The sequence below is a fragment of the Zootoca vivipara genome, chromosome 16 (genome assembly GCF_965207765.1).
Source record: "Zootoca vivipara chromosome 16, rZooViv2.hap1.1, whole genome shotgun sequence".
Taxonomy (NCBI): domain Eukaryota; kingdom Metazoa; phylum Chordata; class Lepidosauria; order Squamata; family Lacertidae; genus Zootoca; species Zootoca vivipara.
In genome coordinates, this window is record NC_142599.1 from 14,583,841 (window position 1) to 14,609,753 (window position 25,913).

Genomic DNA, 25,913 nt, shown 5'->3' on the forward strand with positions numbered 1-25,913 from the left:
AGGAAGCCTATTCAGCATAAGGGAAAATCCCTGTAAAAAAGGGATAACTTGGCAGCTATGCACAGCCCACCAGGGTAGAAAATGCCCACCTAGATGGACCACTGGTCTGACATGGGAGAAGGCCAATTACTATGTTTCCATGAAATCACACTGCTTTTACGACTGCTGCTATTAGCCACAGACTGAGCTGAGTGCATTTTGGCTGAGTAACAGCACACTTCCTTTTGTAATATGACAGGAAACCATGAACACAATCTGCTTGAAGTAACTGGAATAAATTAGTGGGTAAAGAAATCACACCGGTGAAATGTATGACATTTTATTAATTTGCAAACATTATAAGCCAACACACAAAGGAGATTCCAGGGAGAAGAGGAAGGGAGGAGATGTGGGGAATGGTAAGACATAAGGGAGGAAACCAGACTTGATGGATCAACGTAGCATTAGAGGAGATCAGAGAATAAACTTGGCCCCCTTGAACATGACAGGACTCTTTCTTCTCAGCTGCTGGAGGCACAAGGAACTCATCAGACCCATCCAGCCTTTAGGCACACTCCGATCTCCTCACCTCCTTCTCAAAGGGCTTCCCTTCGTGTGTCACTTTGCAGGTGACTCTGTCATAGCTCTCCCACTCAGACTTTTTCATGTTGAGGTAGCTGCTGGCCGCGTACTTGTCGTTCAGCTTGGTGGGCGTGGTTGTCTCCACCCCAGAGGAGATGGCGGTGCCGTCAGCCTGCCAGGTAACTTGGATGGTACTTGGGTAAAAGCCATCTATCAGACACACTGCGGTGGCTTTGTCTGAGGTCTTCAATTCTTCTGGGGATGGTGGGAAGACGTTCACTGTTGGAGGTGCTGTTGGCTGACCTGGAAGTCAAGGCGAAATCTGGTTATGTGCCGTGCTATGGGGAATATTATACAATAGAGACATATGGGATTGCATGATTTATTTGATTCCATAAAGGAATTGCAATCTGATCCTCTTTCCTTTTTCTAGTCTTCTAGTTTGGGAAGGCTGTCTCCCAGTCCCCAAATTGTTGGTCCTGGTTGTGCTGTAATCAGATCAGGAAACTCTGAGTGCGTTTCAGAAGCACCCTATTCTTCCTTTAGGACTGACACATGACACTGAGTTTAACCCACCCTCAGCAGCTCACAAATAAAAATGGGCAGACACTCATTGGAACACCCCAATCCCACCTTAAGGATTGCTGGCCAAGCCATTCCCCTTGTTCCTCACCATTGCACATTGCTGGACAATCTGCTTGCTGGATTAACTTAATATGTATAAGGGCTGCTTAAATATACTCTTTTGCTTAAATATATGCTGAGAACCTGCCTTCATTACAGTGATGCCCATTGGGATTGGTGCAGCAGAAAGCAAGGGAGACCAATGTTAGGTGGAGTTGGAACCAGTGACACGCAAAGCCAACTCATTCTAGTTTTATCCCCATCTTCTTCCCTGCTGACTACTAGAAGGGCAACAGTGAGACCAAGGAGGAGAAGCTGACAACCAGGACCACCCCCATAGTGTTGTTGTTGTTGTTGTTGTTTGAGCGCTGGCTTAGGGCACATTGAGGTTGATGGGGCAGCACCCTATTGACCCACATGGACCAGCTTCCACTGCCTAGTCAGTGGGTGATTCAATATATGCTTCCATAGTTGCTTAATGGGTTAATGTGCCAAGCTGAGAACTCCATGGAGTGTAAGTCTATAGAATCACAGAGTTGGAGAGCCATAGAGAATGGGGAATTATGGAACGGCTCCTGCAGATTACCTAGTCCAACATCCTGCTTGCTGCAGGAGATCCAGAGCTAGAGTGATCTCAGCAGAACTCTGTCCAGCCTACACTTGAAGACCCACCACCTTTATAGGTAATTACATCACCATCCCCTTTATGATGGTCAACAAATCAGAAACCCTCTACGTAACTGGTTGGTGTTGCTGAACTTCTCTCACCGTCTAGAAGCTTATCCTCCTTCAAACTTAATTGGATCTGCCCTTTGGGGCAGCAGAGAACAGGCTGTTGTCCTCTTCTGGCTGATAGCCCTTCAGATATCGTTCTTCATCCCCCAGCTCAGCTTTTTCTTGCCCCAGCTAAACATACACAGTTTCTTCAAGTTTTTCTCATGTTTTCTCACTTTTACCACCCCCGTGGCCAACTTTGTTGTACTTCTATAAACTAAGATCAATGTACTTGTATGGGCACAAGATACGTCCATTCATAAATCTAACTTCTGCAGTGGAGGAAGCTGAATCATTGAACACTGAATATCTATTGTACTGGGATGTGAAAGATGTGGGTATTCAGATATGGTTGGGCTACAACTCTCATAATCTCTGAGCATTTGCAATGCTGTCAGCAACTGATGGGAGCTCAACAATACCTGGAGGGCCACAGCTTTCACATCCAGCTGCTCAATAAGGCATCTCCCAAAGTTATTATGTGGACAAATGCAGGAAACATTGACCAGGAACAGACATCAGAAATCCATACGTATCACTGGTAACTAGGGACAATTGGGGATGATGGGCTACACTCTCATGAATTAATAATCTGTTATCATAATCTCACCGCCACTGACCACATTCTCAGCCCTTCTTAGAATATCAGCTCTTTAAAATAGCATGTCCTAGAGCAGGGGTCAGCAAACTTTTTCAGCAGGGAGCCGGTTCACTGTCCCTCAGACCTTGTGGGGGGCCGGACTATATTTTGGAAAAAAATATGAACGAATTCCTATGCCCCACAAATAACCCAGAGATGCATTTTAAATAAAAGCACACATTTTACTCATGTGAAAACACCAGGCAGGCCCCACAAATAACCCAGAGATGCATTTGAAATAAAAAGGACACATTCTACTCATGTAAAAACATGCTCATTCCCGGACTGTTCGCGGGCCAGATGTAGAAGGCGATTGGGCCGCATCCGGCCCCTGGGCCTTAGTTTGGGGACCCTGTCCTAGAGGAATTAGCTTTGATAGCACACATAATTGTAAGAGAATACTACATGTTATAGCAGCATTTTTCCAAACAGGTGTATTTTTTAAACATGATAGATAGATAGATAGATAGATAGATAGATAGATAGATAGATAGATAGATAGACTCAATTCTAGTAAGTGCATTGGAATGGCTGGATCCTGCCATTTACTCCTGCCATGGAATCACTAATATATTCTGGAAGAAGACATTCTCCCTAAATAAAATGCATCTATCAAAACAGGGGGGACCTATTTTGAGTCGTTGGACTCAATTATCCGCAGTTTTGGCCAGCATGGCTAATGGCCAGGGTTATTGTGAGCTGCAGCCCAGAAAAATCTGGAGGAGTCACAGGTTTTCGCATCCTTGCAATGAACTGATGGACAGTTCTGGGTGCAATCTAAGAAAAGTTTCTCTTGGAGAAACCTCTTTGAAAATAATTCAATGTGGTGACATTGTGGAAGCTCAGAAATAGTTCCAGAGAACCTTTCTCAGAAAGGATGCTTGGACCCCAATGCCTTCTATACCCAGGCTACTTTAGAATATCAGATCTTTAAAATAGCATGGCTGCCCCAGGGGAATTAGCTTTGAGATCAAACACTTAGATCATGTAGATTCAAGTCAACATGTGAAAAAAACTAATGCATCTGTGAAATCAGCTTTGATGGTGGCAATCAGGCACCTGTATTCTCTTATAGTTAGAATAGGCTCCTGATTTCCACCTTCAAGGCTGATTTCATCCAGATGTCTTGGAGGGTGACATGATGATTTGAACAATTGGGTGTTTTTAAAATTTATGGCATCCCAGAGTCTAATATTTTGGTTTTGCATACACTTGTACGCACTCAATAAAGTGCTTCTTTCCCTATAATCTAGCAAAAGTCACTGCGTGAGGCTAAAAATCACAACCTACTTCTGCCAGTTCAGCAGCATAGACTTCAACAGTGCTATTGTGATGGATTTTGGATTGCATTTCTCAGAATACCTGAAGTAGAATAAGATCTGCCAATTCATTTTGGTGAAGTGTCATTCACAAAACTCAGTTCAACTTTGGAAAAACAATTGCAAAGTTTCTATCATTAAAGTAAAATCTAGATGGAAACACTCAGTGATAGGGTTGCCAGACTCAATAGAGGACAGGACTTCTGTGCCTTTAATTGCCCCGCTCTCTTTTGAGCCTGGAAACCTTAAAGAGAAACCAGCAGACCCTTTGTTTAATTTCCAAGCAAAGGGTCTGCTGGTTTCTCTTTAAGGTTTCCAGACTCAAAAGAGAGCAATTAAAAGCACAGTAGTACTGTCCTCTATTGAGTCTGGCAACCCTACTCAGTGAATATTTAAAAAGAGCTTGTTGCAAGTTTATAAACAATCTATTTTACTCTATTTTTGTTCATTCACAGTCAGAATTCTTAATAGCAGAATCAGTGAATTCCATCAGATGTAATCCAGTTGTATAGGAGATGCCACAACTCAAAAACTCAGTTTTCGAACTTAATTTCCACCCAGTGGGAAAGACTGACAGAGTTTATAGAGACATTTCCAAACCTTATTTCATTGACACCCCCCACCACCCGAGAAGTAGGCTTAAACCGATCCATTTTTGTTTCTACATGCAGCGAATAGGATTTTTTTGAGCACCTTGCCTGGTTTTTTTTTAACAATTCAACAGTCCCTATGAAAGAATCAGCATAGATATACAGTAATACGGAAAGCCCCAAAGTCAATCAAGAAGCAGAGAATGAAAAGAGGCAAAAAATGATGGAAATATTAGAATATTGCATCAAGTAAAGAAAGGTTCAGGATAAATTCAGTGACTTACCTGTGACAGTCAGGTGGGTTCCTCCTCCGAAGACCCACCACAGTGACACATAGCTGTACAAAAACCTGCTTCCCTCACAGGTGTGAAATGGTACAGAACTCCAGTCTATCTGGGAAGAGTAGGCAGACCAGTGGGACCCCTCAAATCCTGCTTGACTATGACTTCTGTCATCATTGACCATGTTGACTTGTGCTGGCAGGAGCTGGGAGTCCAGTCATGTGCAGAGGGCCAATTCCCCCCCCCCCCATTCTAGGACACAACAGTGGGCAATAAACAATGGTATGCATTTTCCAAAAGAATATTGTACTGTTTCCAAAGAAATTGTAGGCAATGGTGCATTTCTGTTTTGAAAAAAAAAAATGAAACAAACCTATCTGGTTCATTGCTGGGGTATCAATGATAAGGTCCTGTTATCAAACCGTGACAGTTATTTTTAAAATACCTGCTTCTTTGTCAATCTTCCTAGTTGCAGGTCTTCCATTGCTCAGACAGTCTGTTCTTGGATGCAGGGAGTATGTTAGGTGAAGTTCTTTATCCAACCAATTTGCCAGTGCTAGGGGTGAATGGGTCAGTTTATTTCCTGTCCCTGTCCATTCATAGATTCATATTCATTCATAAATCCATTTCCATTCCTAAGTCCATTTGGTCCCCTTCTCACATTAATCTACAATTGCTATTGTTATTTAATTTGCCACAAACTTTTGTATTTCAATGGTTAATTTTGAACATATTTTTTCTTCTCAATATACACATTTCTCTCAAATCGTGCATTTCTGAAAACAGATTTTATGCTAAGATGCAGATTCTTGATTTTTTTAAAGCTAAGAACTGTATCGCAAAATTTGGAGAAACACAAAAACTAAATATATCTAGTGTGCACCTTAGTCCATGGGGCCAATGATCATATCAGTTTGCATCAGAATTCCTAAAGAAAGAATGAATTAGTCAGGCAACCCTACCTTTCTGGGAAACGCATAACATTCCTAGCAGTAACACATCCAGTTAATGAAGAAATTGTTTCTTCGAAGAGATCACACAGACAATGAAGCTTTATCTATGCTGCAAAAGTTTCTTATAAATTAACTCAAGGCATTGAACCGTTTCTTTGACTATACACATGAACTTGCTTGTAATGAGCAGCTAGTATGACTTCTTAACCCTTTGAGAAACCATTTAAAATACCTCAAAAATAACTTTGTCAGACCCTCCAAGGGACAGCCCTGGATTTACAGAAGCTGTCCCGGTTTCTGCTTTGATCCCAGAATGTCCCCCTTTTCCTTTTGTTGTTGTTGTTTAGTCATCTTAGTCGTGTCTGACTCTCCGTGACCCCATGAACCAGAGCATGCCTTGGAAACTCTCACTTTCTTCTCAAAGCTTCTCCATTTTTTTATGTCCATGGAGTTTTCTTGGCAAAATACTGGTGTGGATTGCCAGCTCCTTCTCCAGGTGGATCACATTTAGTCTAAATTTTCGGCTATGACCTGTCTGTCTTGGGCGGCCCTGCACGGCATAGCTCATAGCTTCTTGGAATTATTCAGGCCCCTTTGCCACGACAAGGCAGTGATCCATGAAGGGGCCCCTTTTCCTTAGGACATCCCTATTTTCATCAGAGAAATGTTGGAGGGTATTGAGTTATCCAACCCCTGATCCATCTTATGGCAGCCTTGTATAGGGAAGGTTTTTTCTTTTTTAAAAAAATGTTTAATGTTTTATTATGTTTTTATCTGTGTTGGAACCTGCCCTGAGTGGTTGGGGCAAGCCAATCAGATGGGAGGGATATTAATAGTAAAATTACTCTTATGGAATAGGATGTCCCTGTTTTGTTTGGAGAAATGCTGGAGCCTATGCTTTGTTATGTATGTTTTGTGATGTATGGAAGTGAGAGCTGGACCATAAAGAAGGCTGATCGCCGAAGAATTGATGGTTTTGAATTATGGTGCTGGAGGAGACTCTTGAGAGTCCCATGGACTGCAACCTCTCCATTCTGAAGGAAATCAGCCCTGAGTGCTCACTGGAAGGACAGATCCTGAAGCTGAGGCTCCAAGACTTTGGCCACCTCATGAGAAGAGAAGACTCCCTGGAAAAGACCCTGATGTTGGGAAAGATGGAGGGCACAAGGAGAAGGGGGTGACAGAGGATGAGATGGTTGGACAGTGTTCTCGAAGCTACGAACATGAGTCTGACCAAAACTGCGGGAGGCAGTGGAAGACAGGAGTGCCTGGCGTGCTATGGTCCATGGGGTCATGAAGAGTCGGACACAACTAAATGACGCAACAACAACTGCTTTGTTATTTGCCTCTGCTGTGGTGGTTCAGACTTCCTGCCTTACTCAGGCCTGGGATGTTTCTGTGGAGGTGTATTTTGATCACAGTTGCACTGTATCATGGGTTCTGTAGTCCCCTGTGGACGTCAACAGTAGGCTGATATTTTAAGCCGTCATTCAGAAATTAAAGTTGGAGACCCTCTCTTATTTTGATGTATCAGAATGAAGCGAATGGGTATCTCTTTTGGGGTGGAAGGGTTTTGTCATGGAGCAGTGTGGATGTGAGAAAAACAGGGGAGGGAGAAGGCTGATGAGGGAGGAAATATTTGTCTTCTGATTTAAACGTAGAACTGCCCACTGCTAGCAACTAATGTAGAGTTTGTCAGAGTTGCCTTCTTGTGGGCTTTCTGGAAGCATACCTGGATGTCCCCGAAGGACACCCGACTACCAGTTGTGGGAAATAGGATCACAGATGAGGTGGACATTTACATCAGAAGCACTAGAGATGGAAGATCTGGGGAAAAAATATGGAAAAAATTGCCCCCCTACCAATTTTTGTGGTTTTCCTTTCAATTTTGGGGGCAATAAATAGGGGAAAAGAACAATTTGGAAATATTTATGGGGAAATGAGTTTTGTCAGTTTTTCCACTTTTCTTCCTGTAGGTTTTCATATCTCTGTTCAGGAATTACCTTTCATTCTAAAAATGGGGAAAGAGGAAGTATCAAAGTGGTGTCTGGGAATTATTATTATTATTATTATTATTATTATTATTATTATTATTATTATTATTATTAATACCCCGCCCATTTGGCTGGGTTTTCCACTCTGGGCAGCTCCCAACATAATAATAATAATAATAATAATAATAATAATAATAATAATAGCAATAAAACATCAGACATTAAAAACTTCCCTAAACAGGGCTGCCTTCAGATGTCTTCTAAAAGTCAGATCGTTGTTTATTTCCTTGACATCTGATGGGAGAGCGTTCCACAGGGTGGGAGCCACTACCGAGAAGGCCCTCTGCCTGGTTCCCTGTAGCCTCACTTCTTGCAGGGAGGGAACCACCAGAAGGCACTCGGAGCTGGACCTCAGTGTCTGGGCTGAACGATGCGGGTGGAGACGCTCCTCCGGGTATACTGTTCTCATACCGATCATTCCACAAGCTCTTCAGAAGCAGTTAGACATAATGCAGTTTTAAAAGGAATTTATCCTATTCTTCAGGGAAACCTATGACTTTCATTCATTGGAGGCTATTGGCTCTTAATATTGCCTCCCAAAAGCAAACAGAGCAATGAAACTGATGGGGTGGAAAGTAGGGCTAGAGGCAAGTAGAGGCAGAGCCACCTGTTGAATGGTTGTACAGAAGGCAGGCAGGTTGGGTTCTCCTGAGGACACTGAGTTTGGTGGACCAGGGTTGGTGAACCAGTGCTTCATTGGCCGCTATGGACCCAAATGGGCCACTCTCCATATTGTGGCTTGAAGAAGATGGCAGACCAGTGGCAATGTTTGGGAAAGACCACCTGAAATGAATCGTGGAGTGGAATGACAACCAGAAAAAGTGAGAGCAGCAGTCAACTTCCACTGGGCAAAGGAAGCTTTATTTATTTTAAAGAAAAAGCAATTAAAAGAGTCAATTGATCACATTAATAATATTGTACTAAAAATGTTGCTGAGCCATTATGTAGCTCTGCTCCTCTAGCACTGGAACCTGTTTAGATGAAGCACTGTCCATTGGAAAGGATCACAGGTCACATCTTTAAAAAATGTTTTGGGGTATTCTCATTTTGATGCAAGAAAATCACCATTTTATAGTTCAAATTGGGAAAAATAAACACAGTAAATGGACAAAAGGCCGCCATTGGGGGTAGCAACGGAACGGACGATTCACCGTGCTAGAGAAGAAACTAAAATTTTCCTTCTACTGTTAGATTTATGAAAAGTTTAGGGGTCTGTGTACCCCTGCACCCCCCCCCGAAAAAGCACTGCATATATAGAGAACCCTGCCTGAACTCCAGGAAAGCCACAGCTCACCAGTGTAGAAAATGCCCACCTAGATGGACCACTGGTCTGACTTGGGAGGACAATTACTATGTTTCCATGAAATCACAATGCTTTTACGACTGCTGCTATCAGCCACAGACCTGAGCTGAGTGCCTTTTGGCAGAGTAACAGCACACTTCCTTCTGTCATATGACAGGAAACCATGAACACAACCTGCTTGATGAGTCAAGAAATCACACAGGTGAAATGTATGACATTTTATTGATTTGCTAACATTATAAGCCAACATACACAGGAGATTCCAGGGAGAAGAGGAAGGGAGGGGTGTGGGGAGGGGAACAACATAGGAAGGAAACCAGACTTGATGGATCAACGTAGCATTAGAGGAAATCAGAGAATATGAATATGAAAGGACTCTTTCTTCTCAGCTGCTGGAGGCACGAGGAACTCATCAGACCCATCCAGCCTTTAGGCACACTCTGATCTCCTCACCTCCTTCTCAAAGGGCTTCCCTTCATGCGTCACTTTGCAGGTGACTCTCTCATAGTTCTCCCACTCAGACTTTTTCATGTTGAGGTAGCTGCTGGCCGCGTACTTGTCGTTCAGCTTGGTGGGCGTGGTTGTCTCCACCCCAGAGGAGATGGCGTTGCCGTCAGCCTGCCAGGTAACTTGGATGGTACTTGGGTAAAAGCCATCTATCAGACACACTGCGGTGGCTTTGTCTGAGGTCTTCAATTCTTCTGGGGATGGTGGGAAGACGTTCACTGTTGGAGGTGCTGTTGGCTGACCTGGAAGTCAAGGGGAAATCTGGTTAAGTGTTGAGTATTAAATATTTGACACATGTAATAATTTATTTGATTTCATAAAGGAAGCACTATCTGACCCAGTTCCCCAATGTAGTGTGCTGAAATGTTTTGGAAGGACCTGTGACTATTTGGAAATACATCTAGAACACCATAGACACTAGAGAGCTGCTGTCAAATTTTACAAACATCATTTGGGAAGACAGGCCAGTGTACTGGAAGAAGCAAAGCTGGACTGATCATGTTGTGCAGATGCCTGATTATCGTCTTCCAAAACAACTACAGTGCTACCTTTACTTACGTTGACCTCCGGTTACGTATCCTTCGGGGTACGTACGTAGCAAACCTGGAAGTATTTTTGGGGGGTTTCATTGCGTGTGCATGCGCAGATGCGCTAAACCGGGCCGCGCACATGCGCAGTAGCTGCACCTCCGGTTGCGAATTCCTTGGGATCCGACCGTTCACAACTGGAAGTACCACTGTATTCTATTCTGAACTTAAAAATGGGAAGTGCAATGCTGGTGGTCAGCAAAAGAGATTTAAAGACTCTCTCAAGGCAAATCTTTAAAAAATGTAGTATAATCACCGACAACTGGGAAGCACTGGCCTGCGAGCACTCCAGTTGGAGAGCAGCCTTTACCAAAGGTGTTGTGGACTTTGAAGACGCTCGAACTCAGGACGAAAGGGAGAAACATGCTAAGAGGAAGGCACGCTCGGCAAACCCTTACCATGACCAACGTCCACCTGGAAACCCATGTCTCCACTGTGGAAGGACATGTGGATCCAGAATTGGCCACCACAGTCACTTACAGACTCACTTTTAAAACTGTGTTTATGGAAGACAATCTTACTTGGCCAAAGAAAAAAGAAGAAAGCTGTTCAGATCTCCCTATCCCATATCTGTGCAAGCGCTGCCAGTCGGCATAAAGCAGGGATGTGGAATCTGTGTCTCTCCAACCTGTGACAGCCCCATTAAGCATGGCCAGGGCTGATGTGATTTCTGGTGTCACAGCATCCGGGCAAAGGTAGAGGGTTACTATGTTGCCCCATCCCTGACATGGTCAGTAGTGGACAAGGTCAATGCACAGTTTGAACTGGTCACTCGTTCCTAAGTACAAAGGATTGTTCAAAATTATGAGTTCTTCTGGGGAAATGACCCACATATTTATACTGGCTGCCATAGCAAAGGAGAGATCAATAAAGCGCCCTGTTTGCTGTCAGAGGGGGTGAACTTTGATTGCACATAAATATTTTAAAGTCAATAAGTTGAGCCCCTCTGGATCAGGCGAGAAGCCCATCTGGCTTGGGAAACTGTGCTCATAGTGGTCAACCTGATGTCTATTGGAAGCTTGCAAAAAGATTCCGAGACCAACAGCCCTCTCTGTGTTTTTGATCCCTGGCAATCATAGCTGTCAAGTTTTCCCTTTTCTCACAAGGAAGCCTATTCAGCATAAGGGAATTTCCCTTTTTTTAAAAAAGGGAGAACTTAACAGCTATGCTGGCAATGGGTATTGCAAAATGGCATCTAAGAGTCGAAGAATAACATAGCATCAGAAAATGAGAGTTTTGCTGGATCAGGGTTGCAATGGCCCATCTAGTCCTCCAGTCTGCTCTCTAAAGTGATCAACTGGGTGTCTATGGGAAGCTCCCGAGCATGAACAGAGTGTAGCAGCACTCTCCCCATTTGGGAGTCCAAGCAACAGCCATTTTTGCTCGCTGATACAGCCATATAGAGGGGAAAGACAGCATTTCACTTCTGTAAACAAGCCTTAACTCTGAATCTGGAGGATAAAAATCATTGAAGTGAAATCTCTTCCAACTTTTTTTAAAAAAATAAAAAGGGGGAAGATGTTTTTTTTCCTGGTTCCTCCTTCCCCTTGCTACCAAGTGCCTCACACTGTTCAGAAGGTCCCACAACCATCTGGAATGAATTTCAAGCCGAGGGAGATCTCAGTTGGGTGGGGTAAATCAGAGAAAACTATAATAATAATAATAATAATAATAATAATAATAATAGGAGTAAAATAATTATTATTTATACCCCGCCCATCTGGCTTGGTTTCCCCAGCCACTCTGGGCGGCGGCTTCCAACAGAAAAATAAAATACAGTAATCTATTAAACATTAACAGCCTCCCTAAACAGGACTGCCTGTTTAGGCTCTGTCCCCTTCTCATATGTTAGCGGATGCCTCCACTGAAAGCAGAACAGGAGCATGGGTTTTTATCCATTTAATAATAATAATAATAATAATAATAATAATAATAATAATGTGATTTCAACCATGGTCAGAGAAAAAGAACAAGCACTTCTGAATAAGACATCCTAATGGCAGGTGTTGTAGTCAGGTAACAGGGATACATTAATTGGTCAATTTTAGTTTCTTATTTTTCTGGGCTTAAGCTCAGTTTCCCATGTTTTCAAAACAGTTCACGTACACCATCTCTCCCCCCCCCAACATACACACATTTCCAAGCAGATTTACCCCTCTTTGTACAGACCCATTTGCACAATACATTTAAAACAGGATCAAAGCACTCTAGATAGTCATGGCTTCCCCCAAAGAACTCTGGGAACTGTAGTTTGGAAAGGTTGCAGAGAGATTTTAGGATCCCTCTATTCCCCTCACAGAGCTTCAATTCCCAGAATTCCCATGGGAGACAAAATGACTGTTAAACCCCTCTAGGTCTGAAGTTGTCACAGCGGTCTGAAGTCGACCTCCCTAGGCTTTCTCCCTTTTAATGCATGGCTTATAATGATCAGTATCATTTATATACCTATTTGGAAATCTGCCTATATTCATATTTACATTAGGATTAATGGAATATTCTTATTGCCAGAGTGCCAGCTGAGTTGCATGCGACTCAGTTTTAATCCAAAAAGACCTACTGAAATGAATAAATGTAAGTCTTTTATGCCTGCAATTGGTTTACTCCAGGCATCACCAAACTGCGGCCCTCCAGATGTTTTGGCCTACAACTCCTATGATCCCTAGCTAACAGGACCAGTGGGCAGGGAAGATGGGGATTGTAGTCAAAAACATCTGGAGGGCCGACGTTTGGGGATGCCTGGTTTACTCCAAGCAGGATTAGTATTAGAAACAACCTAGTGACTTTAGCTTTGCTCCTTCCTTTTATATTTGCAAATAAAAAAATTGAACAAAGGAAGGAAAGTACCCCTATTTTTCTTCCCAGTGAGACCAACAATAAGTTTAGGGTGTGAGAATTGAGACTAAAGAAATAGGGAAATGGGTTAATTCTCTCTCCTGCTGTGCCTCTATTTCAGTTAAAAAATGAAGCCTGTTGCATTTGATTCCATCGTGCCCCCTTAAAACAGATTATCTGATTCTAGATATAAATTTAGATCTCTCTTAGCCCTTTTGCATAACCCTCACTCCAACCTTTCCCCTAAAAAACCCATTCAGTTTTGCTGAAATATGTAGACTGTGGTTTACATTTTAGATGGCTACATTTCATTTTTTTTTTAAAGATCTGTAACTATCAACTCAAATGTTGAACATCTTCAGATTTTTATTTTAAAAAGGAGTTTGGGAGCCGATGTCTGTGGATTACTGAGGTTTTTTTTTTATAAAAAACAACAACCAAAAAACCAGTTCTTCTTAACAGAATCTGTTCTATTGTTCTAGATAGGAAGATCCAAAATAGAAAAAGTGAAGAGAGCCACATTAGTTCCTAAGAAAAATTCCGAAATATAAATATACATTTATAAACCCAGCTCAAATGTCACAAGGCAGTCTGCAAGTTTATCAGTTCCCCAGAATGGTCTGGAAAGCTGAGATTCTCCACACTATTTTATGACATTTTGGTTGGTCTCTTGCACTAATATGGATTTTTGGAGCACGATTAGAAACTTATCCAACCTGCCTCATCAATCATATTGGGTGCCTGGAAGGAACACTACAACTCAAATGTACTCCTCTGCCATCTTTTGCACCCAACAGTAAGATTATGTCAAGGTTAGCCGGAAGGGGGAATTTGATAGAAATATTTTCAAAGATTGTCACAATGACCCACCAATAATTCCCCAGTGTTATGGAGGAGAGAAGAGGCATGTAGAATGGATTTGCAACATCCTGCTCTGGCTAGGATTACAAATACAGTTTCTATGAAAGGCTCATTGTAAAACTAAACGACAGAAACCCTAAGGTCAGTTTTACAGTCAGAGAAGGAAAAGAGGGCAAAAACGATGGAAAAGTTAAAACATTGTCACTGATATGGAAAGGGTTGTGATGAATTCGGTGACTTACCTGTCACGGTCAGGTGCGTCCCTCCTCCAAAGACGTACCACAGTGACACACAGCTCAACAAAAACCTGCCGTCCCTTCACAAGGCCATTGGCAACTATCCCATATGGGATTAGGATGGGCAATAGGACAACTTTTGCTTTCCTTACAGTGACATTACAGCTCAGTTTTACTTCTTTAGCATCTTTTGCATCTGATGGTTCAGCGCGCCAAGGATATTTTGATATATTTCCCCTCCAAATACTGTCACAATGACCTAAACTAAGGAGAAGAAATCCCCGTCCATGCATAACTTCCCAGTGTTATTGAGGAGAGAAGAAGCCTGCGGAATGGGTTTGCACAATTCTGCTCTGGCTAGGATTTCAAATGCCGTTTATAGTAAATTCTCATTGCAAAGTCAATGACAGCCAGAGAAGGAAAAGAGGGGGGAAACGATGGAAAAGTTAAAACATTGTCACCGATATGGAAAGGGTTGTGATAAATTCAGCGACTTACCTGTCACGGTCAGGTGGGTCCCTCCTCCAAAGACGAACCACAGTGACACACAGCTCAACGAAAACCTGCTGTTCCTTCACAATGGGACAACTATCCCATTTGGAAATAGAATGGGCAATAGGAGAACTTCTATTGTCCTTACGGTGACATATTTTTCCTCATTCCCGAAGAAGCTTATATTTAATAGATTTATAAGCCGCTTTCCCCAGAAATCCAAAGTTTCATAAAGTGGTATACAAACACCAGTCAAAACAAGCGGTTCAAATACAGTTTAAAAGAATGCTTAGAGTCAATGAAATATTGTACATAGTGGTATGTTTGGGAAGAAAAATGTCATACTTACCTGGCTCATCTCTGGGCAAGGCAGATACAGTCTTGCGCTGAGTGTCTAGAAGAATCTCTGGACTTCCAAGTAGTTCTGTTCCAAGTTATTCATTTCTAAATGTAGGGAGTATGATAGATGAATTTCTCTGGTCCATGGGAAGGCACTGTGGTGCCCTTCAGTTCCTGTGGACTACAACTCCTATCATCCCTAAGCATTGACCATCCTAACAGTGGATGATGGGCATTGTAGTCCAAAACATCTGGAAGCCACTATGTTGTCTACCTCTGCTTTAGTCATCCTAACTAGATATCTATAGGAGAACCAAACCATTGATACCACTGCCTTATTTTGTGCAGCAGATGTTGGCTCTGTTTCTTACAAGAGGCCTCACAAGTGAATTAATCTGCAAGCAGTGAAGCTTTGTCTGTGCCACACTAGTTTCTTATAAATTAAACCCAATGCACTGGAGCTTAAATATGAACTTCCCTAATCAGCTACAGGGATGTTTCAGAGAAAACAGTTATCACTGATTTTTTAAAAATGAGCTTGTTATTGAGTTTTGAGAGGTGCCACTGAATTTCATTTATTCAGGGCGAAATAGAGATGCTCCTACTGATGCGTAATCTGGCATTTAGGATTTGTGAGTAGAAGAAAACTCTCGATTGCTTCTATGGCTTCTGGCTTCTCTCATATTTGCACACTGTCCAACTTTCTGTGTGAAATAACGCAGGCCTGGGAAGTTTCCCTGCAAATGTATTTCGATCTGAATTGCACTGCACCATGGATTTTGTGGTCAGCACCACAGATTTCATAGATAGAAGGCAACAGGGGCAGACTTTTGAGCAGTCCTCTGCAAAGGCGATCATCACATACTGATTGCTTTTATGAGTCTGATTTAAGTATCTAATTTGAGTGGCAATTAGTTCCAAGGTAGAGAGTTTACCTGCTGAACCATCCATGAGGTTCAGCCACGGTCACCTGGTCAGCAAGGTAGCTTGGACCATGTCTGTGTGATGGCCTGGGACTTGGGCTCAGACTCAGAGCTGGAGGAATTGCAGCCTGTACCGGACCCTCTGCCTGGGACATCAGCTGAACCAAGTTTGGGGCCTGGTCCTGAGGAGCCTCAGTCCGCTCAACCTCCTCTGCAGCAAAGATCAGCTGAGCCGAGTCTGGGGTGTGAGCCTGATTTGGTTCCAGATGCAGAGGATACCTTGTTGCCATCAGCCGGGTAATCACCAGCAGCTGGCCCACTGCTGGCTGGGGCTGAGGCGGCTCCTGGGTCCAGTAACCCACCGGCGTCTCCCAAGCTGCAAAGTCTCAGGGCTGATAGAAGAAGAGACCTGAGTACTTGCAGGAGGAGTGCTCGCCTCCAGGCGAGGCGAGGAAGTGATTCGCCAGGGGATTGGGGCCGTCCGTTACCCCGTTCTAGATAAAAGGCGGCCAAACCCCACCCCGGGTTGTGGGAGCAGTATTGTTGGTTGCTAGATTCTGCCATTGTTCCTGCCTTCGACCTGTCTTGCTTTCGTGCCCGCGCTTCTGACCTGCCTTAGTTCCCGACCTACGTACCTGTTCCTGACCTCACCTGACGCCCTGCCCTGCTCCCAGCTTCGACTACTTCAGACTGTCTTGACCCTGAACCTTCGAACCACAGACCGGACTTTGACTACGCCTCTTGGGTAACCCTAGGGACCAGCACAGTCTGCTTACATATGTTCAGACCTGAATAACCTGAATGAAATGATGCTCGTGGCACATTGGGCTCCTTTGGAAGGAAGGATGGCATAGACAGACTATAATAAACAAATGATGCTGCAGAAGGCCTCTTTGAAACATTGTAGATGTGCATTTTGATCATAATTGCACTGTTGTTTGTGTTCGTAGTAGTCCATCATAGGTAGAAACTGGGGGAGATGCAGGGGGGTGTTGCTGCTCATTGTTATGGGGTGATGGCCTGGGACTCGGGCTTGAACTCAGAGGTGTTGCTGCTCATTGTTATAGGGTTGCCAGACTCAATAGAGGACAGGACTTCTGCGCCTTTAATTGCCCTGCTCTCTTTTGAGTCTGGAAACCTTAAAGAGAAACCAGCAGACCCTTTACTTGGAAATTAAACAAAGGGTCTGCTGGTTTCTCTTTAAGGTTTCCAGACTCAAAAGAGAGCAGGGCAATTAAAGGCACAGAAGTCCTGTCCTCTGTTGAGTCTGGAAACCTATTCTGTGAGCATGAGGAAGGCAATTACCTTAGGAGATGTGGGATGGAATGGAAGACAAATTTGGTCAAGAGACCTCTGGCTTAAGTAGGGTCTGGCTGAATGCTGAGGAGAGGTGAGAACATTGAGACTGAGGAGGAGAAAGCTGAAACCCCATGGATGGGTTGGAAATAAAAGAGTGGGAGCTGACTAAGGAGAGACCTGCTTGTTGAGCTGGTGTAAATCAGGCATCCCCAAACTGCGGCCCACCAGATGTTTTGGTCTGCAACTCCCATGATCCCTAGCTAACAGGACCAGTGGTCAGGGATGATGAGAATTGTAGTCCAAAACATCTGGAGGGCTGAAGTTTGGGGATGCCTGGTGTAAATCCTCACCATTGGATACTCACTGACATTTTTGATACCCATCATAGGTTCGCTCCCTGGTGCCCTGGGTTCCCGAGCACCCAAAAAAATCCCAATGAAGGGTCCAGGCACCAACAAATTCCTGTGCCAGGGCCATGAAGGCTTCATTGCACACATGGTGCCAGACACCAACATTCGTAGGGCCAAGTTGGCACTCCTGATACCCTTTGTGTACATATTGCTCAGAAGCAGCCATAAACATCTTCCAAGGGTGTGGGTATCTCTCTCTTCCCCTCTTCCCCTGTCAGGTTGCTGTCAGCAGCTCCCAGCTGGTTGCCCAGGAAAGTACAGACAAGGAAAACTTTCTTACTGTCCTTTTTTATTTAAGTATTACAGAGAGAGGCTATACAATCCAGCCTCTTGGATAATGGTGTTGTCCCAAGTGAATCTCCACCCCCATCTCTCTCACTTTCTCATTCATCTCCTCTACGGGTGCTGCTACGTACCCTCAGCCTTCGAGCTCTTTGCTCTCCTACTTTTAAGACTCACCGGGTTCTGGGAGATGGAGGGTCTGGGATGCTTTCTAGTGACAACATGTCAGCCGGGTGTTGTTCTGGCTCTCCCATGATTTTCCAACTTTCCCCCTCATCTGCCCCTGAGATGCGACCTCACACAAACCCTTGTTGTAAATCTATACTGTCTTCCTCTTCCTCCTCTCTGGAGGTGTCAGGATAGGGAGGCGCTCTTCACCATTCCTCCTCTGTCCAGACCCTGACATCCCCCCCCCAAGGTAGCCTAATTCAAATAGGAGTGTGTAGAAAGATGGGAACAAGGTGTGCTGTGGCATTTCCTTCATGGGCTACCCCATGACAGTATTCCCCCCCCCAAAAATATTTTTTTATTATTTTCTTTTTTCCAGTTCTTTAACATCATACAACACATGATCAACAACTGTACAACAGATAGCTTTTCCAAGCTCCGACTTCCCTCCTCCCATCAATGAGTAATTTATTTCTTTCCACTCGCGTATTTTCCTAATTTTACTTAAAATCAAAGATGTAATAGATAAATAGGAACCGCTACAGCGGGAAGGTATACGGCGTTTCCGTGCGCTGCTCTGGTTTGCCAGAAGCAGCTTTGTCATGCTGGCCACATGACCTGGAAGCTGTACGCCGGCTCCCTCGGCCAATAATGCGAGATGAGCACACAACCCCAGAGTCGGTCATGACTGGACCTAATGGTCAGGGGTCCCTTTACCTTTACCTTTAAGGGCCACTGGTCAGTCACAAGGAACGAAGATTTCAACATTTACTCCATGTCTGCTAATTTAGTGTGTATATTGATAAGGTATTGGCTAACAGCTTCCCAGTGATTATGGAATTTTATTTTATTTTATTTTCTCTTATACTCTGGAGAAACCCGTGGTTTTAATTCACTAAAGCCTAGTACCTCTTCATTAAGCATCCTGAATGCAACGAGTGCTCCACTGAGTGGAAGGAAGAACATGTCGGATTGTAAGTTTGGGAACGTTTGAAAGTAATCTGGGTTGCATACCAATCCAAAATCGATCTTTTCCATTTCTCAGGACCTAAATTGGTAGGTAGGACTAAGAGAGAACCCTGCCCGATCTCCAGGAAAGCCACAGCCCACCGGTGTAGAAAACGTCCACCTAGATGGACCACTGGTCTGACTTGGGAGAAGGCTGCTTCCTACATTCCCATGAAATCACACTGCTTTTACCACTGCTGCTATCAGCCATAGACCTGAGCTGAGTGTATTTTGGCTGATTAACAGCACACTTCCTTCTGTAATATGACAGGAAACCACAAACACAACCTGCTTGAAGGAGATGGAATAAATAAGTGGGTCAAGAAAAAACACCGGTGAAATGTATGACATTTTATTAATTTGCAAACATTATAAGCCAACACACAAAGGAGATTCCAGGGAGAAGTGGAAGGGAGGGGGTGTGGGGAGGGGAACAACATAGGAAGGAAACCAGACTTGATGGATCAACGTAGCATTAGAGGAAATAAACTTGGCCCCCTTGAACATGAAAGGACTCTTTCTTCTCAGCTGCTGGAGGCACGAGGAACTCATCAGACCCATCCAGCCTTTAGGCACACTCCGATCTCCTCACCTCCTTCTCAAAGGGCTTCCCTTCGTGCATCACTTTGCAGGTGACTCTTTCATAGCTCTCCCACTCAGACTTTTTCATGTTGAGGTAGCTGCTGGCCGCGTACTTGTCGTTCAGCTTGGTGGGCGTGGTTGTCTCCACCCCAGAGGAGATGGCGGTGCCATCAGCCTGCCAGGTAACTTGGATGGTACTCGGGTAAAAGCCATCTATCAGACACACTGCGGTGGCTTTGTCTGAGGTCTTCAATTCTTCTGGGGATGGTGGGAAGACGTTCACTGTTGGAGGTGCTGTTGGCTGACCTGGAAGTCAAGGCGAAATCTGGTTAAGTGTTGTGTCTCAGGGGAGTATTAAATATTTGGCACATGTAATAATTTATTTGATTTCACAGAGGAAGCACCATCTGACTCTATCCCCCAAAGTTGTGTCCTGAAATGTTTTGTAAGGACATTTGACTATCTGGAAGCCATGACTTTTTGATGTCCATCTCCTCCAAAAGCTTTTCTTCTCCCCCAGCCTCAAGAACCTTTGTAATACTGTTGCTTGTGAAGCCTTCTCCTTAATTTAACTTCTACTATGCATCATATCTTCTCGGAACGCCCTAGCATTAAATATATCATATGGATGTATCCTATGACGGGAGCTGCCATATAAATTTCCCATAATGCTCTTGATGTAGCATTACTCAGAAGCACTGTGAGCAAATTGAAATGGTGGCTCCTGGAACCATCTATTTTTAGAAAGAGGAACCATTGAGCTGGAAGCGGGGCCATGTGAGCTTGAAGACCCTTTCAAGCCCTTCATTATTCTCCAAAAATTGCCAAGGGGAACCAGATCTTAATGCTTCATATCACAAAAGATACTGTTGTGCAATGTACACATAATTGAACCTGTATACAGGTATTTTGGTCTATGAAGCAACACAGCCATTCTTGGCACCCTTGAGCTGTGGTGATCTGTAAGAGGAAGAGATTTCACCTTCTCATTACAGTGCATGAGTCCGGTTAGGAATACCATAGTGCACATCTCTTGAGAGGGAGTTGTAGATCATACATCTCTGCTAATGGGAGAGGCTACAGAGCAGAGTTTCCATGCAAAAGGTCCTGGGGTCATCGTCTGACATTTCTAGGTAGGGCTTGGAAAAAGTTTCTGTCCTTTCATCTCCACTCCTTAAAATATTGATGAGTTCAAACCAATTCACACAAAGATAAAACAAAGTTCAGACTAATTTGGAAACTGGAGAGCTGCTTAGCAACTGGGATATACATTCCATGCCTGATAATGCGCCTTTAAACTCACATATTTATACTGACAGCCATAGCAAAGGAGAGATCTACAAAGCGCCTTATTTGTTCTTGTACACATGGTGAACAATCATGGTCAGGAGTGCCAACTTGGCCTCCCGACTGTGGGTGCCCGGGACCATGGGTGCCATGCAGCATGCATGGCCCTGGAACTGAAATTTGTGGGTGCCCGGTCCGTTCATGGGGAATTTTGTGGGTGCTCAGGCACCCAGGGCCCCAGGGAGTCGGCACCTATGTTCATTGCACATAAGTATTTTAAAGAATGTACAACGAGCCTTTCTGGATGTGGTCAAACATAGGGTTGTCATATTCCAAAAGTTGGGTTGCTTTTTTCGTTTGTCAAAGTTGTTGGGCTTTTTGGGGAAACATCTCCCCCATAAAATTAGCTTTTGGACTTCTTTTTCCATTTTAAAAGCATTTTTCCTTTTAAAAAAATTGCCCTAGTTGCCAAACGCCGCAGCAATGCCCGGACCAGGTGCGCAGCCTGGGAGTCATTTTGGACTCACAGCTGTCCATGGAGGCGCAGGTCAATTCTGTGTCCAGGGCGGCTGTCTACCAGCTTCATCTGGTACGCAGGCTGATACCCTACCTGCCCGCAGACTGTCTCGCCAGAGTGGTGCATGCTCTGGTCATCTCCCACTTGGACTACTGCAATGCGCTCTACCTGGGACTACCTTTGAAGGTGACCCGGAAACTGCAATTAATCCAGAATGTGGCAGCTAGACTAGTGACTGGGAGTGGCCACCGAGACCACATAACACCGGTCCTGAGAGATCTACACTGGTTTCCAGTACGTTTCCGAGCGCAATTCAAAGTGTTGGTACTGACCTTTAAAGCCCTAAATGCCCTTGGTCCTGTATACCTGAAGGAGCGTCTCCACCCCCACCATTCAGCCCGGACACTGAGATCCAGCACCGAGGGCCTTCTGACGGTTCCCTCATTGCAAGAAGTGAATCAGACAGATGGCCTTCTCGGTGGTGGCACCCGCCCTGTGGAACGCCCTCCCAGCAGATGTCAAGGCAATAAGCAACTATTTTAATTTTAGAAGACAACTGAAGGCGGCCCTGTTTAGGGAAGTTTTAAATGTTTGATGCTGTACTGTTTTTAATATTCGGTTGGAAGCCACCCAGAGTGGCTGGGGAAACCCAGCCAGATGGGCGGGGTATAAATAATAATAATATATTATTATTATTATTATTATTATTATTATTATTATTATTATTATTATTATTATTTATTACTATTTTGTCCTCTATCCTGTTTTCACAGTCGCCAGTCTGATGTCTATGGGAAACTTGCAAGCAGGAACAGAGGGCAGCAGTACCCTCCCCAACTAGGAGTCCAAGCATCGGCCATTTTTGCCCGCTGACAGGGTCATTTGGGGGATAAGACAGCGCTTCACTTTTGTGAACAAGCCTTAACTCCAAATTCGGAGGATAAAGATCTCTGAGGTGAAATTCATTCCAGTTTTGTGAAGAAACTATCTATGAACATAGAAAGGGGGAGAGGATTTTCCCTGGTTTCCCCTCACTGCCAACTGCCTCACACTGTTCAGAAGGTCCCACAACCCCCTGGGATGGATCTCAAAGGTTGGGGGACCACACTTGGGTAGGGAAAATTAGAGAAAACTCTGTCTCCTTCTCATATATCAGCAGATGTCTCCACTGAAAGCAGAAGGGGAGCATTGGTTTTTTATCCATTTTTTTTAAAGCAATCATCATACTAAAATGATTTCAACCATGTTAAAAGAAAAGGACGAACAAGCAACTCTGAATAAGTCGTTTTACTGGTATGTGTTGCCCTCAGGTAATAAGGAAGCGTTAACCTTCTCCGTTATAGTTTCTCATTTTCTTGGGCTTAAGTTCAATTTCCCATGTTTTCAAATCAATTCACGGTTTCTTTTTTGGTCCTCACAAAATGTTCACCAGTTTTACTCCCAACACACAGTACATATATTTACAAGCAGTTTCACCTTTCTTTGTACAGCTCCATTTGCACTGTACAAAAAGTGCAAGGTTTTTAGCAGGGACAATTAGAATAAAATCTATTATTTGATTAATGATGTAAAACCCCAAAATGTATTTTCTGTAGTTAAGTTTTTACCTCTATCTTCAGTACATTTTTATTTATTTATTTTTATTGCAATGGCTAGTGGCTGATGCAAATAAAGATTCTATCTGTATCTATCTATCTATCTATCTATCTATCTATCATCTATCTATCTATCTATCTATCTATCTATCTATCTATCTATCTATCTATCTATCTATCATCTATCTATGTAGGCTCAAAGCACTCTAAACAGTCATGCCTTCCCCCAAAGAACCCTGGGAACTGTAGTTTAGAAAGGTTACTGAGAGATGTTAGGATCCCCCTATTTTCCTCACACAGCTATAATTCTCAGAGTTCCCATGGGAGACAAATTGATCGCTGAACCCCCCTTGTTCTGAAGATCTTGTCCTAATCTGGTGCTTTCTCCCTTTTAATGCATGGCTTATAACTTCTTTCAGTAGCACCTTAAAGACCAACTAAGTTTTTATTTTTGTATGAGCTTTTGTGTGCATGCACACTTCTTCAGATACCGAAAGCGCATGCAAAAATAAAAACTTAGTTGGTCTTTAAGGTGCTACTGAAAGAATTTTTTAATTTTGCTTCGACTCAGACCAACACGGCTACCTACCTGTAACTGGCTTATAACTGTCAGTCTCATTTAGGTACCTATTTGGAAATGTAGACATGCCTATATTAATGGATTAATGGAATATTTTTATTGTTAATGTCATCTGGGTTGCACCCAACTCAGTATTAATGCATGTAGACCAACTGAAATTAATGGAATTAAATTTGTTCATTTCAGCAGGTCTACTCTGAGCAAGGACTAGCATGGGGTGCAGCCCATGTTTTTTCTTCCTTCTTTCTTTCTTTTTTGTTATACTGTATTTACCAAGAAGATGTACCGAAAGAAAGAAAGAAAGAAAGAAAGAAAGAAAGAAAGAAAGAAGTGTATATTTTTTTTTCAGTGGGACCAACAGTAAGTTTGGGATGCAGCAATTGAGACTAGGGAATTAAGTTAATTATCTTTGCTGCTGTGCCTCTACTTCAATTAATAAATTAAGCCTGTGCAGTTGATTTAACAACAAAGGAAAAAGTCAGGAGATCTGATCACTCTGAATTGCAAAGCGGTCACTCCAGTTTGTTCCCAAACCCCATTAAGTTTTGGTGAAATTTTAGGCAGAGTTGACCCTGGTTTCCATTTCAAATGATTGCATTTCGTGTTGTAGAATGCAGAGAGTCCTGGTTCTCTTAGATTGGGAGCATGTTGGTCTGAACTGCAGAGCTATCTAGAAACAGAATATATTCTATTCCTCTGCTTTGGAAGTCCCAAAATGAAAATACAAAACCAGAAAAAGTAAAAGGAGCCACATTAGAAAGCAAATCCCAGATCCAATCACTTTATAAGGTGGGCCAAAATGTCACAATGTAAGGTGCAAATGTTTAAGTCGTCCAGAATGAAGAGTTCTGGAAACTTGAAATGCTTCACGCTATTTTGTGACATTTTGGTGGGTGTATTGCTTTAATGTCAGCTTTGGAGCACAATTCGGGGATTATCCAACCCGCCCTTAAGTCATATCGGGTACCTGGAATAGCACAGCTCAGATTCACTTCTCTGCCATCTTTAGCATCCACCAGTAAAATTATGTCTGAGTTTAGCCACCACGGAGATTTGCAAAAAAAAAAATAAAAAAAAAATTTCCAAAGACAGTCCTATTGACCTAGACTAAGGAAAAGAATTCCCCACCTCACCTGAAATAACTATCCAATGATCTTGAGGAAAGGAGAGGCAGGTAACATGGTTTCACAACATCCCATTCTGGCTAGGATTACAAGTACATTTTCTACGAAAGGCTCGTTGTAAACTAAACAACAAATGCCCTAAGGTCAGGTTCACAGTCAGGGAAGGAAAACAAGGGCAAAAATGATGGAAAAGTTAGAATATCGTCACAGGTATGGAAAGGGTTGTGATAAATTCAGTGACTTACCTGTGACAGTCAGGGTGGTTCCTGATCCGAAGACCCACCACAGTGACTCACAGCTGTACAAAAACCTGCAGTCTCTTCACAAGGAGAGACAAGCCGTTGACAGCTATCCCATTTGGGAACAGACTGGGCAATAGGACAACTTCTGTTTTCCCAACAGTGAAATATTTCCCCCATTTCTTAAGAAGTTTTAAAAAATTAATTTATAAGCTACTTTTCCAGAAGATTGAACGTTTCATAAAGTGGTGGACAAACAGAAATCGAAAAACAAGCAGTACAAATGAGCCATCTTTTAAACGGAGTCGATGGAACACACAGTGGTACCTTGGTTCTCAAACTTAATCCGTTCCGGAAGCCCGTTCCAAAACCAAGGCGTTCCAAAACCAAGGCGCGCTTTCCCATAGGAAGTAATGCAAAATGAATTAATCCGTTCCAGACTTTTAAAAACAACCTCTCAAACAGCAATTTGACACGTATTTTTGCTATCTAACGAGCCCATTGATCCATAAAATGAAAGCAATAATCAATGTCCTGTACAGTGGTACCTCTACTTACGAATTTAATGCGTTCCGAACACACATCTGTAAGTCGAACAAATTTGTAAGTCGAATCCCATAGGAATGCATTGGGAGAAAAAATTCGTAAGTCGAAGCAACCCTATCTAAAAATTCGTAAGTAGAAAAAATCCTATCTAAACCGCATCCAAGATGGCGGACGGAGCTCCGTTCGTAAGTAGAAACATTCGTAAGTAGAGTTATTCGTCAGTAGAGGTACCACTGTACTATAAAATAAATAAGACAGTATTGTAGATGATAAAAATTAACATTACTTCTTTTTCTTACCTGCACTGATGATAGTCATTGTTTGGATGGGGGGCTTTTATCCATTTCCACAGTCCAACAATCAATCAATCAATCCGTAGCTGAATTGGGTTCCACACAGT

The 25,913-nt window shown here is 43.2% G+C and overlaps 2 protein-coding genes across 22 annotated transcripts in view; both read right to left on the reverse strand.

Annotated features, from left to right (window-relative positions):
* Positions 1-303: 303 nt before the first annotated feature.
* LOC118075809 (immunoglobulin lambda-1 light chain-like) overlaps positions 304-25,913 on the reverse strand; it is a 380,578-nt gene continuing 354,968 nt past the window's right edge. The window contains exons 3-4 of one of the 3 annotated variants that reach the window (XM_088659151.1): positions 4,793-4,829; positions 304-864 (exon numbers count right to left, since the gene is read on the reverse strand). In XM_088659151.1, coding sequence (XP_088515277.1) covers positions 545-864; positions 4,793-4,829 — 357 coding nt within the window. In that variant the 3' untranslated portion in view covers positions 304-544. The remainder of the gene's footprint in view (positions 865-4,792; positions 4,830-25,913) is intronic. The other 2 variants (XM_088659150.1, XM_088659149.1) reach the window with 2 other exon arrangements.
* Positions 9,303-25,913, reverse strand: part of LOC118078681 (immunoglobulin lambda-1 light chain) — a 187,655-nt gene continuing 171,044 nt past the window's right edge. For 12 of the 19 annotated variants that reach the window (XM_088659126.1, XM_088659138.1, XM_088659117.1 and 9 more), the window contains exon 4: positions 19,380-19,931. In XM_088659126.1, coding sequence (XP_088515252.1) covers positions 19,612-19,931 — 320 coding nt within the window. In that variant the 3' untranslated portion in view covers positions 19,380-19,611. Of the gene's footprint in view, positions 9,849-14,128; positions 14,165-14,620; positions 14,656-19,379; positions 19,932-24,973; positions 25,010-25,913 lie in introns of those variants that run through there. The other 7 variants (XM_088659132.1, XM_088659140.1, XM_088659120.1 and 4 more) reach the window with 3 other exon arrangements.